Source organism: Staurois parvus, unplaced genomic scaffold (assembly GCF_062004578.1).
Source record: "Staurois parvus isolate SC_StPar_1 unplaced genomic scaffold, SC_StPar_1.0 ptg000361l, whole genome shotgun sequence".
NCBI classification, from domain to species: Eukaryota; Metazoa; Chordata; class Amphibia; order Anura; family Ranidae; genus Staurois; species Staurois parvus.
In genome coordinates this window covers 17561403-17575550 of record NW_028318157.1, presented here as the reverse complement: position 1 = coordinate 17575550, position 14148 = coordinate 17561403, and the positions used below count along the sequence as shown (strand labels likewise).

The following is a 14148-nucleotide window of genomic DNA, read 5'->3' as shown; positions in this document are numbered from 1 at the left end:
ACCCATCATAATTATGTGGATGGACTGGACTATAAATTTTCTAGCAATGTTATATAATGGCAGACACATAAAATTATACTTGATATTATAATTGACAAAGTTGGGTCCCAATCCCAACTTTTTTAGGCACATTGTAAAACTAGATCTAATAAAATAAAACCTTTTTATATACTGGATTTTATCATTTATTAATGAATTTTCATAAAGTATATCTAATCGCTCAAATAAAAATATAATATATTGCAGGTTACAAGTCCCTAGATGCGGTAGCTGAAATATTTACATTTTTCAGGCTAAAAACATTTTCAGCAAGTACAGAAAAATGCTTTTTGATCTTGCCAGAACAACAGCATCCTTATCACTTCCTGTGGGCCAAACAGCAGGTAAAAACAATGCTATCTTTTTTAAACTTCAAATCTCCCCATCCCCCCATCTAATTGGAGATAAACAAAATAAACATTTGAAGTTCCTCTTGGGTGACAGTTCCTTCCATAGACACAGTGCAGTGAGCAAGAGTAGCCACCAGGGGGCAGGACGTGTGTTTTACAATACTCAAGATTGCCAGGTGTGAAACCAGAACAAAAAGAAAAATAATGCAACCATTACATCTACGGCTCTATAAGCCACAATATATTAACTGTTTGGTTTTGATGATTTGAAAAAAATAGACTTTGCACTTTGCAAGTCCAGTTTCTCCAGAGCTTAGTAAATGAGGGGAAGATCTACTGAGTTCTGCTGTGCCAGCAAAATGCTGTTTTTATGTTTTTTTTATTTTTGCATTTGATTGGGTATTCTTTTCAAAAACAAGTTTCACCTCATTTACTAAGCTCTGGATCAACTGCATTTGCAAAGTGCTCAGCTTATTTGCCTTTAATAAATCAACCCATTTATATTCATTTTGTGAAAAGTTTGATTTAATATGACAGCTTCTAGAACAGCTATTATAATTTAGATTTGGATAGCTGATGTTTTAAGTTTAAATGTTTTCCATGTAATTTCTAGTATACCTGTGTGTACTATAAGATTAGAATGAGTGAGTCCATGTCTCTACAACATTTCAAATGGTCACAATCAAGTAATGTCTTTTGGAGAAATAACTGTCCTATTTGAATGGACTCCTAAGTTTCAGAGATATATTGTATTTGTTCACAAATTAAACCTTTTGGTATAGCATGGGTGGAATATTGCTAACCCTATCATTAAAACACTGACTGTGACTTCCTGAATAATGAACAAATGTCTTCACAGCTTTCATTTTATGCATTAAAATGTAATCCTGCAGTCTATCTTTTTCATGAACCGCTGCATAAGCTACACATTCACTTAACCCCATGTCATATATTGATTTTTAGTCTATTAATTACAGTCTTAATTTTATAGGAAACTTGATAATAGTGACACGGTACCTCACAGCTGTAGATCCTAATGTACTCTTTTATGATTACATATAAATCAATTTGACTATATAATTTCACTGATCATGTAAGCAAAGTGAGCAGACATGGCCATAATGTAAAGGATAGATAAAGCTAAAATATATTTTTTTTTCCGCAATCTCCACATGCCCTAACTGTCAAGGTCATGGGGCTGGCATGCCATGTATTGATGATGTTCTAGACTATATATGGAATCCCAATGATTTCTATGTGTTGATACATATAAAAGACAACTCAAATCCTTTATAAGAGCAAATAAACCATGGGGGTTATTTACTAAAACTGCATGGTGCAAAATCTGGTGCTATTCTGCATAGAAACCAATCATCTTCCAGGTTTTATTGTCAAAGCTTAATTGGACAAGCAGAATTTAGAAGTTGATTGGTTACCATGCACGACTGCACCAGATTCTGAGTGCTCTGATTTTAGTAACTCTCCCCCCAAGTTTCTAGGGCAAAAACAATAATTTTGGACAAACAGAGCAATCATCGTTGGACAAGCAGAATTTAGATGTTGACTGGTTACCATGCACAGATGCACCAGATTCTGAGTGCTATGATTTTAGTAACTCTCCCCCCAAGTTTCTAGAGCAAAAATAATTTTTAGTAAAAGCCAAACTGCCAAACGACCCTCAACAAACTTGAGAAAAATATGCAAAAATCACATTGATAGCAGTTTACCCAATACATTATAGCAATCAGTGTTTCTATGCACCTATCAATTTTTCCAACCTGGGGTATGAGGAACCACAGATGGTGCCCCTAAAGCAAAAGAATACAGTACCATGCTGCCCCATGCTAATCTGATACTAGTCCATATGCCCTTCAGCACCTGGCTGTTTTTTCAAGAAGAAGGAAATAAAGAAAAAAAAAACCATGGACTTCCTTAATGCATTTTTCCATTGTTTTTCCACACCTCCCATGCACCTGAAAGTGATATAGGTTTGCTTATGCAGCTTACCTGCAAACAGTGAGTGAGAATGGCAGTCCCACACTCCATATATTACATATATGTATATATATCTCACGGTAGAAACATAAAGAGGGGGAACTCATTATTTCAAAGAAAGGATTCTTAAAAAATGTTTTTTTATTTTTTCTTTCAATTACTGGTAAGGTATTGAAAGGGCTGTTCTATTTATTCAGCCCCATGACATATAATTTGCAAATAAATCCATCAAATTCCTATACTTCTAAGGAATGTTACACTGCTGCAGGAATGTGAGACCATATGATTGCTCAGACTAGTTAGTGTCTCTGGTGAGAAAGGGTGCACAGTTTTAATTACTAATACTAGTTCTCCCGAAAAATGGAAAACTAAACAGGGGATATGGTTCATCAGACCTCCTGATATGCATGGACACCTGCTATTTGGGTTAGAACTTGGTCTGCATAACCTGTGCTCTCACCTTTATTCATTTATTTGTTGGATAGTTAGGCAAAGGTTATGGTGCGCCTATAATTCTTCCAATGTACAAGTACTTTAAACCTTGTTTAATTGTCTTTTAATTACAGAAAACCTAAACATTAGAGCATGACACATGAGAGAACATTATGGCCTCAAAGCTACCGAAAAAAGGACAAGAGTTTGTCTCCACTCATGGCATCAGGCCACTTCAGTCTTAAGAAATCTCTTGTCCAAATCCTGCAATTGATATAGCTTTTCTTTAAAACTATGCATTCTCTGGTCTTGGTGGAATAAGTAGCTGAAAAGGGCTAAACTGACACACAATGGGGTTTATTTACTAAAACTGGAGAGTGCAAAATCAGGCTCACTTCTGAATAGAAACCAATCAGCCTCCAGGTTGTATTGCCAAAACTTAACTGAACAAGCTGAGGTTAGAAGCTGATTGTTTTCTATTCAAAAGTGAGCCGGATTTTGCACTCCCCAGCTTTAGTTAAAAAAAACCCAGTGTTCCACTAAGATCAGTTTGCAGTTGTGAATGTATTAACCCTCTTTGCTTTTGTAACATAACAAAGGGAGTCAAAGTATCGGCCCTTAGTAGCTCAGATGTGTTGTTTAATATCACATAAATTTCCACTTTTACTGGATGAGATCTTTTTAATATTGTTTTGCTTAATAATGTATAGCTACAGGGAGATAGCCCCAAAGCTATTAGCATAGAGATTATTTTAAGGTTCACGCTGGTCAGAAATATGTGTATGGGTCAATGGACATCAGCATAGCTATTAATGAACATGGATATAGCTAATCTGTAATGGTTTAACTAGTTCAGTTTAGTTATAATTGCTTTTTTTTTTATTTTTATCACATTTTTATTCTGCTTTCTTTAACAGGATAATCTTCTGCAATTGTCTGAGATCAGTACAACACAGTGCAGAAGATATTGATACAGAAGAGGAAGGTTGAAGTATTTTATGCCTTGGCTAGTGTTGGAGACTGACTGAAAGAGAAGATGTCAGTGTTGGTAGGATGAAGTCTGTAGGGAAAGCACTCAGTACTGGAAGGAATCTAGAGGTAAAAAAAAAAAACAGTACTAGAGTAGATCTAGATGAGAAAAGGTCAGTATTGAGGAGGATTGAGGATGGGGGGGTCACAGACAGTACTGGGAAGAATCAACAAGGGGGAAATCTATATCTCTAGTAATGACCTAGAATGAGAGGCAGAATACTGAGGGATAGTTCTTTCAGCCAGTACACAGTGTAATAGAGGAGCCTAGGGACATGTTAATGCAGTCTTTCATAAACCCTGATATTCCTGTGGAACTGAATTCCCAGCATTCCATGTCAGTTGTTAGGCTAACAGTAATTTCCTGACCTAGTACCATACGTTGATGAAACAACGTACTTGCTGCATGCCCTACTACAATGGGCTGTTTCAAAAGGCTCCACTTGTGCATATGAGATCAGAAAATCTTCCAGGAAAGCAAACTTCACCAGTGCTAACTTGGTGCTAACGTAGTAGAATGCCCATCTACTCACCATGTTCAGATATAGGTGCTCCTTTTACCACTATTATTTCTATTATCCAGAGCTCCCTGGGTTTCCTGACATGCACAGAGAAGATAAATCTCTCAGCCGCCCTCCCTTTAGCAGCTCAGAGAGGCCCCACCTGTTGAAGCAGAGGTAGCTGGGCAAGGTATCTACGCATGAGTGTCCTTGGATCCCTCCGTCTGTTTGCCTGTGTTACCAGAGCTACCCTGGACTTCACTATGAGGATGCTGGGGATAATTGTTGTTTACATTCTGACTTGTTTAACCCCCTCCCGCCGGCGCCTCCAGGCCCTTTAAGAGTTTCAGAAGCCGGGAGGCGGGACAGGCGGGGCGGGGTTTAGGGATCATGTGACCGCCGTAGCGCGTCGTCACGGTGGTCACATGATCGGGAAAGGTCCCGATTGAAAGAGCAGACCGGGACCTTTCAGTGAGTACCGGACATGTGTGCTGGGAGTGCGCAGGGTGCGCGCTCTCAGCACATATGTTCTTTGTTAATTGCACGCAAATGTGCAGCCGCTCGGCGTCTAGGCCCATACGCCAGGAGGTCGCACATTTGTGTGCAGCCGGCGTGAAGAGGTTAACTGAAGTAACGATTCTCTGATATAGTGTTTTATGAAGACTATGATATGCAGCCACATTACCCTGATTGCACCACAAAGACATTGCTGTGAAGTGTCCATGTTTATGTGTTGTATTATTCTGCAGTGTATTCTTGCTCTTTACCATCCTGAACCCATATTGTATTATTGCATCTAATTCTGTACCTGTTAGCAAACTGCAAATTAAAGCAGTCCCCCCCCCTTTTAAAAACCACCAACAATATAAAAAGACTGTAGCTAACCTAGTGAACATGCAGAGCTGAATTTTAGTCAAAGGACAGAAAGATCCACTTTAAAGTGGAGCTACAGGCAAAACCTTTTTTTTTTCATTTTAGATAAAGTAAGGAAGGGTTATAACATATCTCATTGTGGAGATTTCCCTTCACTTCCTGCCCCATAGCCAAACAGGAAGTGAGAGGAAATCCCTTCAAATTAAGGGACTTTCTTGGGAACCTCCAGGTCACCAGAACTAGTGTCCCCATTGGAAGATTTTACTTTCAATGATAATTGTAAATAGGACAAATAGAGAGGAAAAAACTCCCTAACAGGGGCACAGACAGCAATGAAAACTGTGGCTGTGTTCAGGGTTATCGAGGATGTCACAATAATATCACATGGTCTACCAGGCCCACCTCCTCCCAGCTTGTGCTGACTTCATTGTCTAAGAATGTCAATTATTTGCCACCTTGCCCTTGCTTGTGATGGTAGCCTGAAGTGCACACCTGGGCCTACGAGATATTTATTTTGGAGGAACAGGGCTGTGACAAGGGTGTGGGTGGTCACCCAGGAGGAGCAGCTGACCCAGCCACAATGTTTTAATGTGGGGGGAGAAGAAGCATTGCTAAGCTAATCAGTAGCAGTAGACACCAGTGGCACTTTGTCACATTATTTTACACAACTGGATTGTGACTGTTGCACCCTCTACTGGCAGTCACTACTAAATGCAGCCTGGGACATTACCTGTCACACAAACATGCTGGTGATTACCTGTGCACAGAGGTAACATGTTCCACCTAATGGCACAGACTCCTCCTGGTCCTGTTAGTATATGATTCTTTCTGGACCTGTACAGGTTCTACCTCTGTGGATGAGGTGGTGAGCAGCTAGGTGCCTGAATGGTGCATAACACCAATACCTGAACTCTGTGTTACTTATTTTTAACTCCACAATACTTGCTCCTGAATCTGTTACTTACAATTGACCCCTGCACTCTGCGCTACTTACTACTGACCCTTTTGTTACTACCTACTAACCTCTGAACTCTGTAACTACTGTCCCCTGATGTTTGAGTTATTTACTGCTGGCCCTTGAACTCTGCATTACTTGCTATTGACCCCTAAACTCTGCATTACTTTCTGCTGAACCCTGAACTCTGCATTACTTATTACGTCCCCAAATATCCGCATAACTTACTACTGACTCCTGCACTCTGTGTTCCCACTAATCCTGTGCTCTGCATTACTTACTACTGAACCCTACTAATAAGTGAACCCTGCGTTATTTAGTACTGACCCTAGAACTCTGCGATATCTATTACTGACCCTTGAACTCTGCCTTGCTTACTACTAACCTCTGCATTCTGTGTTACTACTGATCCTGTGCTCTGCATTACTTACTACTGACATCTAAACTCTGCATTTACTACTCGCTAGTAAATCCTTAACTCCGTCTTATTTACTAATGACTCCTGAACTCTGTCTTATTTATTAATGACCCCAGCACTCTGTGTTACTTATTACTGACCCCCTTAACTCTGTGTTAATTATAAATGACCCCTGTTCCAGTAAGTACAATTCATGGGAAGGAGGGAATTTATGAAGGAAGTGGTTTTGTCATGAGAGGGTGGAGGATTGTATTGGGGGGATGACATTTTGTTTGAAAGGTAGTCTGTGCTCTATTTACCTTTTGAATATTTACATTTTCGTACTCCTGACCCCTTCACTATGTGCGATACACACCCCTGGCCCCTATATTAGGTGTGTTACCCACTTCTGACCATAATATGTTTCTCATTCCTGACCCCTGCATTCTGTTTGTTTGAAATTTTGACCCAGAGCAAAGCTGGCTCTGATTTTATTAAACCATACCCCTTTAAGTCCCTCCCACCATTTACAAAATTTGTTGTGACTTTAAACTAGAGTTTCTATTCCTCTGCCTCCAACAAACTCAATTCACCCTCACCTGACCAGTTTCTCTTACCCATGACTGTAATGGCTATAGTCTAGTGGAGATAAATACTTGAGTACTGCAGTTTGTAACACCAGTACAGACAAGACACGATTGTGTCTGAACCATGGTGCTACAAAGTTATCAAAGCATGCCTAAACGCCAAAAACAAAAATGTTATATACTTAGATGTAGTGACTGTATTAATTTTTTTTCCTTTACTTTCACCTGTGATCCGGCCAGTTATACACTTTTTGCCTTAAAAGGGCTACGCTTGCACTTTTATCTATTGAGGAGTAATTTAGCCACCACTAGATAGGTGCATTATGAATCTATTGGGAGGGTAGTGTTAAGCTGGCCATAGATGGATCAGAATTTTCCTCATTGTGTGGTCATCCATGTTCGACAGAAGCCAACTGTTAGATCGACTTTTGTTGAACAGACAAGTTGGAAAACATTTGTCGATCAGCAGCTGCAGCCAATTGGCTGTGGCCACTTATCATTGCATTCTGATAGTGCCAGGTCCCATGGTCAGAATACTATGTACCCGTGAGGAAAGGGGGTGTTCGGATTCCTCCATTCATTTTGTTTGTGTGGATGGAGGAATCTGTTCATTTTTTTCATTCAGCCCATTGGTCGAAGGAGAAAAAACAAATACTCAACTATGGCCAGCTTTAGATAGACTAGTAGATTGAGATGGTCTTTACATACACAAGTAACAAATTGAAGCTTAACTCCAGCTAACACTTTTAAAGCACACACAGCAACAGTTTTCCCCCTTTGGGACAAACGTTTTAACAATATAAATTAAAGCTGATTGTTGTAAGCACCCTTGTCAATGTTAAATGCTTTGTCTCAACCCTCCAACTACCATTTCTGCTGGACAGCCTGATCTGTTAAACCAACAGACTACTGCCAGGATCAGCAGATAATAAAACTATGTTACAGGGAGGACTGCTGTAGCCCTCCTCACCCTACTTAATACATACCGAAGCCCAATCATGATCTAGTGATGTGTATGATAGCGGGTGTTCTCTCGGGTCTCTGCCTCCTCATTGGCTCAGAGACAACAGCGGGAGTCAATCACAGAAGAACAATAGCAGCTTTCTATGGGGGCACTCGGCAGGAGGGAGGAGCCCGGAGTGCTGGTGGGGGACCTGAGAAGAGGAGGATTGGGGCTGCTTTGTGCAAAACCATTACACAGAGCAGGTAAGTATAACATTTTTTTTTTTTTAATTTAAATTTTACTTTACTGCTACTGTATTATGTATGTCCTTTTATATTTTACTTATAGTTCCACATTAAGGTCTGTCTGAATACAAAGAAAATATCTAGCTAATTTACATTCAATTCAGAACTGATGCCTACAGCAACCACTTAGTTTACAGAACTTAGTGCAAAGAGCAGAAATAGCAACGCACAGCAGATATCACTTCACTGTAGTACAAATCTGATGATTAGATATTCTTTATAGTATTTTGCACATTATTGCTCTTTCTAATTGTATATTGTTTACTAGGCTGCTGTAAAGAGCTGAGAAGATTATTAGAGAACAGCAAATGTACAGTGGTCAATGAGAGACCTACTTGACTGTTCCAAACTATAGTAAACCAAAGTATGATGGGCTTACTTAGAGTATTTTGCACTTACATTTTTTATTCTTTTAAAGTGTATAAATAGGCAAACCCTTTTTATTGTTTTGTCTTGAGTAAGAAAGAGTTAAACCCTCTGCCAGGATTTAATTTTTAGTTTTGTGTCTCCACTGTAGAACTTCAACATATATTTATCCAGATGATCATTGTCACCAAGACAAAAAGAGAAATCTTAGGCCTAGTACACCTGGTAAATGTGCACTGCTGGGCTGAACAAAAAAAGGGGGAGCACTGGGAGTTCTTCACTGAAGACCATATATTTCTCCAGATGATCATTATCATCAGGACAAAAAAAGAAATCTTAAGCTTGGTACACATGGTAAATATGTACAGCAATCTTCCCACTGAGCTATTGTGTTCGGACAGAGGGACCCCCACCCCCTCTCCAGAACACATTGATCAATGCTCGCAGCCATTGCCTGAGAATGCCAATCAGCTTCTGGTTTTCCAGCAAGCTCATTCAACAGAAGCCGGCCGTGAGACTGACTTCTGTAAAACAAAGACCCATACACATGGGCCGAATGTCAACCTGTATCTACTGTACATGTGTACTGTATATTTTGCCCATGTTCACAGGGCTTTACATTTTTGTTTTGAGAACAAAGAGTTGTCTTCAGAACAAAGACATGTGAGGAAATCTTTGGGGAAATCTGGGGACACCTGTTCTGGTGACACCTATCCAAGATGGGAACTCTTCTCACTTTGAGATTTATTTTCACTTTTTGTTGTGTCTCTAAGACAGAAAGTAAAGGAGATCTTCCAGCAGGACATAAAAGACATTAACTTCTGCTTTGCCAGGGTCCCTGGTTTGAATTCCAGTAAGGACATTATCTGTGTGGAATTTGAATGTTCTCTCTGCTTGTGTGGTTTCTTCCCACACTCCAAAAACACGCTGGTAGGTTAACTGACTCCAAATTGGCCCCAGTATGTATGCATGTGAGATAAGAACTTTAGCTCCTTGAGGGTAGGGACTAATGTGAGTGTACAATATGTAAAGTGCTGCATTAAATGTTTGCACTATATAAACACCTGTAATTTATAAATAAAATACAAAACTAAAAAAGGTTTTGACTATACTGTACATACACTTAAAGAAGAAGTAGGGCCAAAGTTCTTTTAGCTCTACTTCTCCTGTGCATCACTGGAGTGTACTTTGTTTTGCATTCCTGTGCCCTGTTTTCAGCCAACAGCAGGTTAAAGCCCACTGTCAACTGAGCAGCATGCTTAGAAGATTGAGGCAGCTGCTGGTCAGGGATCTGGGTGGATCCCAACATTAAATCCGTGATCTTTCTAGAGCCTGGACTGGCTGAGTCACTCAGTCCGGGCTCTAGAAAGATCCCAGATGTTGGGATCCACCCAGATCCCTGACCAGCAGCTGCTTCAGCCTTCTAAGCATGCGGCTGAGAGCCCAAGCCAGAAGCTCCCATCTCCTCCACAGCCCAGCGCTACAGTGAGTGCTGGAGAGGCAGAGCAGAGAGCTGGTGACTAAGAATCACTGGCTCTCTGCTCACTGAAGACCAAGAACAAAGTTATCAATGATGTTTAACCCCTTGGGGCCAGCGCCCCTGGCCTTTTAAAGGGTTTTAGACACCACTAGGTGGGACAGGGTTTTCGTATCATCTGACCTAATTGGTTGCCACAGTGGTCACATGACTGGAAAGCTCCCGATCACAAACAGAGATTGGGAGCTTTCCATTAGCCACCAGTAACTGCCAGAAGCCTGCATAGTGTGCGCTCTTGGCACAGTTCTGTTTTTTTTTGGGTCTCGGTTTGGAGGCCCACCCACTGAGGGGCCGCTTATATGCAAGCAGCTGATGGGAAGGAGTTAACTGCTTAGTTGTCAGTTTAAGAAGTGGTGGGGGACCAATGCTGCATCCACCTACTGTAGGTGAATATGAATGTTTGTTTTTTTTAGAATCCCAAATTTCTCTTTAATGACTAAGCCAACACTTACCCTTACACTAAATCCATGTTTGCTAATGAGTGCTTATTGATTTAATTAATCTAAAACTCCCTTCTCAAAATGTTCCTGAGTACTAAAAAAAAACCTGTGATGACAGAAATGTGTAGACTGGTGTCTGAAATTGCCAATTGTCTAGCTATTTTTGGCTCCAATATTTTGAGGCACTGACAGACAAACATGCAGTGAGTGAATTCCTAACAAATGATTTGCATTCTTGTCCTGAGTCAGTTACTTTTCAAACCTTTGATTTGCCATGAAAGCCTGGCAACCAGCATTTTCAAGTGCTCCACAATGACAACAGGGCAAGGTGCAATACATACCTTCTAAGTGCAATAACCCATCATAACTAATTACAATTCATTACATAACTTATTTGACTGCAGTAACCTAAAATCAGATTTCAAAATCAAAGGGCAACTGCACTTTAAACTAGTTTATTTGATAGGCATGTACAACTCTAGTGTATGCTTTTTTTTTAATTCTTACTAGACATAAATCAATCCAAACCTTTTTTTGTGCCTGAAAGAAAAGAAAAAATACACAGAAAAAAGCAATCTCCTTTCAGATGCACAGTTCATTTGCATGCAATTTATTCATGTCCAGCGTGCATTACAAAAACATTCTTTTATTGCTTTTTTGGCGCTAACGCTAAACTTTCAATTATTACAGCAAGTGCAGAAGCCTTATGGAAAGGAAGGAAGGGGTCATTTGATTACAAGTGCCATTCTTGAAAAAGGTGCATTGCTTAAAATTTTTGGAAGAGAACATGAGGGAAAATGCTGTTTTTAATAGCAAGCAAATTTAGCAGCCAAAAGGGCAGTGTGATGATGCAGACTGCATGGATAAAAACAGTTAGGTCTGGAGGGGAAAAGCCAAGTCATTGCTTGTTATCTTTCAATAGGTTTTCGGTATAATGCGTATACATGCTTAATATCATACAGTGTCCCTTGGTAGACTGTATAAGACACTAACAGGCAAGCAGGGGGACATGATATGAAGCGCATTATGTTCCCCATGTCATTCTTGACACAGGCCGGGGAATGTACAGCACGAGATAGGGACACGAACAGTATAAAAAAAAGGGAGGGAAAAAACGAACATAACATGGATCCATAGTGCACAAACCTTCCGGCTCTGTGTTTTCTTTGAGGTGCACTTGCTTCAGAGGGCAGCAGAAGATTTCGTGACATTTAGCACGAAAGGGGGACTCTTTTTTCTTTAAATCCGCTGACTGGATGGAATCTTGCCGTAACATAATGTACTCCTGTGTGCCAGGGGGGGCGTCATCCAGAACTGTGGTTACCACATAACAAAATGAACTGGAGTTAGAGCTGAATATGACAATCTAGTCACTTCTTAGAAAAAAAATATGTGCTAATTATTTCCAGTGAAAACATCAACCTTGACATGTGATAAAGAGAAGAGGGGTGCAAGGGCCTGGAAAAATTACCACTTCGTGTATTGAAACTATAAGAGGATTTTTTTGCGCTGTCTCTGAGTGCCTCATTGTAAAGTGCTCATGTTGCTTACAGCAACTTTTCTTGGTACACATTAACAAATAAGAACTGAAATCTGATTGGCTACTATGGGTGGCAAATAAGCTTTTTGACTACATAGGAAGCAACAGTGGGGCTTATTAAGCAAAGTGTTTGAAATAAAAATTGCCTGTTGTCCAAAGTAACCATCAAGCTTGTCCTTTTATTCTCCCAAAGAAGGTTAGAAAATAAAGAGGAGATTCTGGCTGGTAGTTGTGGCCAAAGCAGTTCTTATTTTAGATCCTTTGGTAAATGAAGTCTACTGATAAAATACATAAAAATAAAAGCTAATATTTTTCGCTTCAGCGACTTATTCATGTAATCCTCAAAATAGTTTAGCACTTCTGAGTTTATACTGTGTATACTGTACATATAGAGCATACCTGTCACCTACAACAGCACCAAGGCCGCCATCTTGAGGCTCAAACAATTATTCAAACTACTTATGATTAAGAACAATCTTGCAAATGCACTTGGCAATATTGGAAAATTTGGAAGATCTTTTTGATGTGTATGATTTTGATTATTTCCCAGTTTACAGAAGCTTTTCAAATAGAATGTTGATGGTTTCTATTGATCTCCACCACAAATTTTGATCAAGTTGTTGCTTGACATTGTGGAAGAAAGGCCCTGACCAAGGAACTCGCTGTCAATGTATATATGTGGAAAGAGGTATGTGGTGAACTTTCGAACTGCCAACATAAGTGACATTTGAAAAGCAGCTAATAATGGAGGTTTGTAGATGGCTGAGGTGTACATTTGGTAATAATTTTGTGGGCCTCACTAAGTCCAAATTGCCTTAAAAAGAAAGATTGGGCCAAATTATCAACTGTGTCTAAAAAGGACTTTGTTACCTAATAAAAACTTTGAAAAGGTTTCCTGCAAAAGAAGATGGCTCATACTCACCTCTCTAGCAGGTGGTTACCCCATCTTTATTTTAGAGCTATAGCATAAGTAAGAGTCCAGCATGGACACGGTATAAAATAAAATTACAAATCTTTATTTTTGATCTATTGAGATATAAGAATCCATCCAATAAAAAGATTGATGCATTTCAGCCCCATAAACTCAGAGCCTTAGTCATGACTAAGGCCCAAAGTTTTTGGGGCTGAAACGCGTCAATCGTTTTATTGGATGGATTCTTGTTATGTCTCAATGGATCAAGAATAAATATTTGTAATTTTATTTCATACCATGTTGGTGCTGGATTCTAACTTAATCTATGGCTTCTTACAGTATGTTGTCCTGGCATAGACTGCTTATTTGCCTCTTCATCCCATAGCTAATACAGTCTAGGGTTTGTAGCACCATAATTTTTCAATTTGGACTTTAAGAGCTATGGCCACCAAAGAATTGTGATCATATGACATGCTTCTGGGTATGTTAGATGACTGATCTCCTGCTACACTCTGTGGTTCCTCCCACAGGTTACCACTTTACTGTAGGAAACAGTAGTAACATGGTGACTGGTGGGAGGAACACAGCATGGCACCAGGTTTCCGGTAAGTGTCACAAGATGATGTATACCATTCAAGGTAAGTGTCTCATCCCATTGTGAAATCCCTGGATGCTGATCTGGCTCATTGCACTCCAACAAATCAGTCAGAAAAGAAAATGAATCACGGCACTCCTGGCTACATCAACTTTTCCTGTAGGCAGCAGCAGGGGTCACTTCTGACATATGTTGTGCAGAAAAACATCAAAAGAGGTTATAGATAATCCCTGCTGCTATATTTTAAACAAGAAATGTTGCTGCAGCCTGGAGTGCAGCAATTCATACCCACAAGTGTGTTGGAGGATGAAGATTCTTTGGTGGTCATCACACACCAGAAAGGTAAATATGA

The 14148-nt window shown here is 39.8% G+C and overlaps 1 protein-coding gene across 5 annotated transcripts in view; it reads right to left on the bottom strand.

Annotated features, from left to right (window-relative positions):
* Positions 1-14148, bottom strand: part of FGF13 (fibroblast growth factor 13) — a 489250-nt gene that overhangs the window by 187975 nt on the left and 287127 nt on the right. For 4 of the 5 annotated variants that reach the window (XM_089684975.1, XM_089684977.1, XM_089684974.1 and 1 more), the window contains one exon: positions 11895-12062. The exons of the other annotated variant lie outside the window; for it this stretch is intronic. In XM_089684975.1, the coding sequence (XP_089541101.1) occupies positions 11895-12062 (168 nt within the window). The remainder of the gene's footprint in view (positions 1-11894; positions 12063-14148) is intronic. 5 annotated transcript variants of the gene reach the window in all.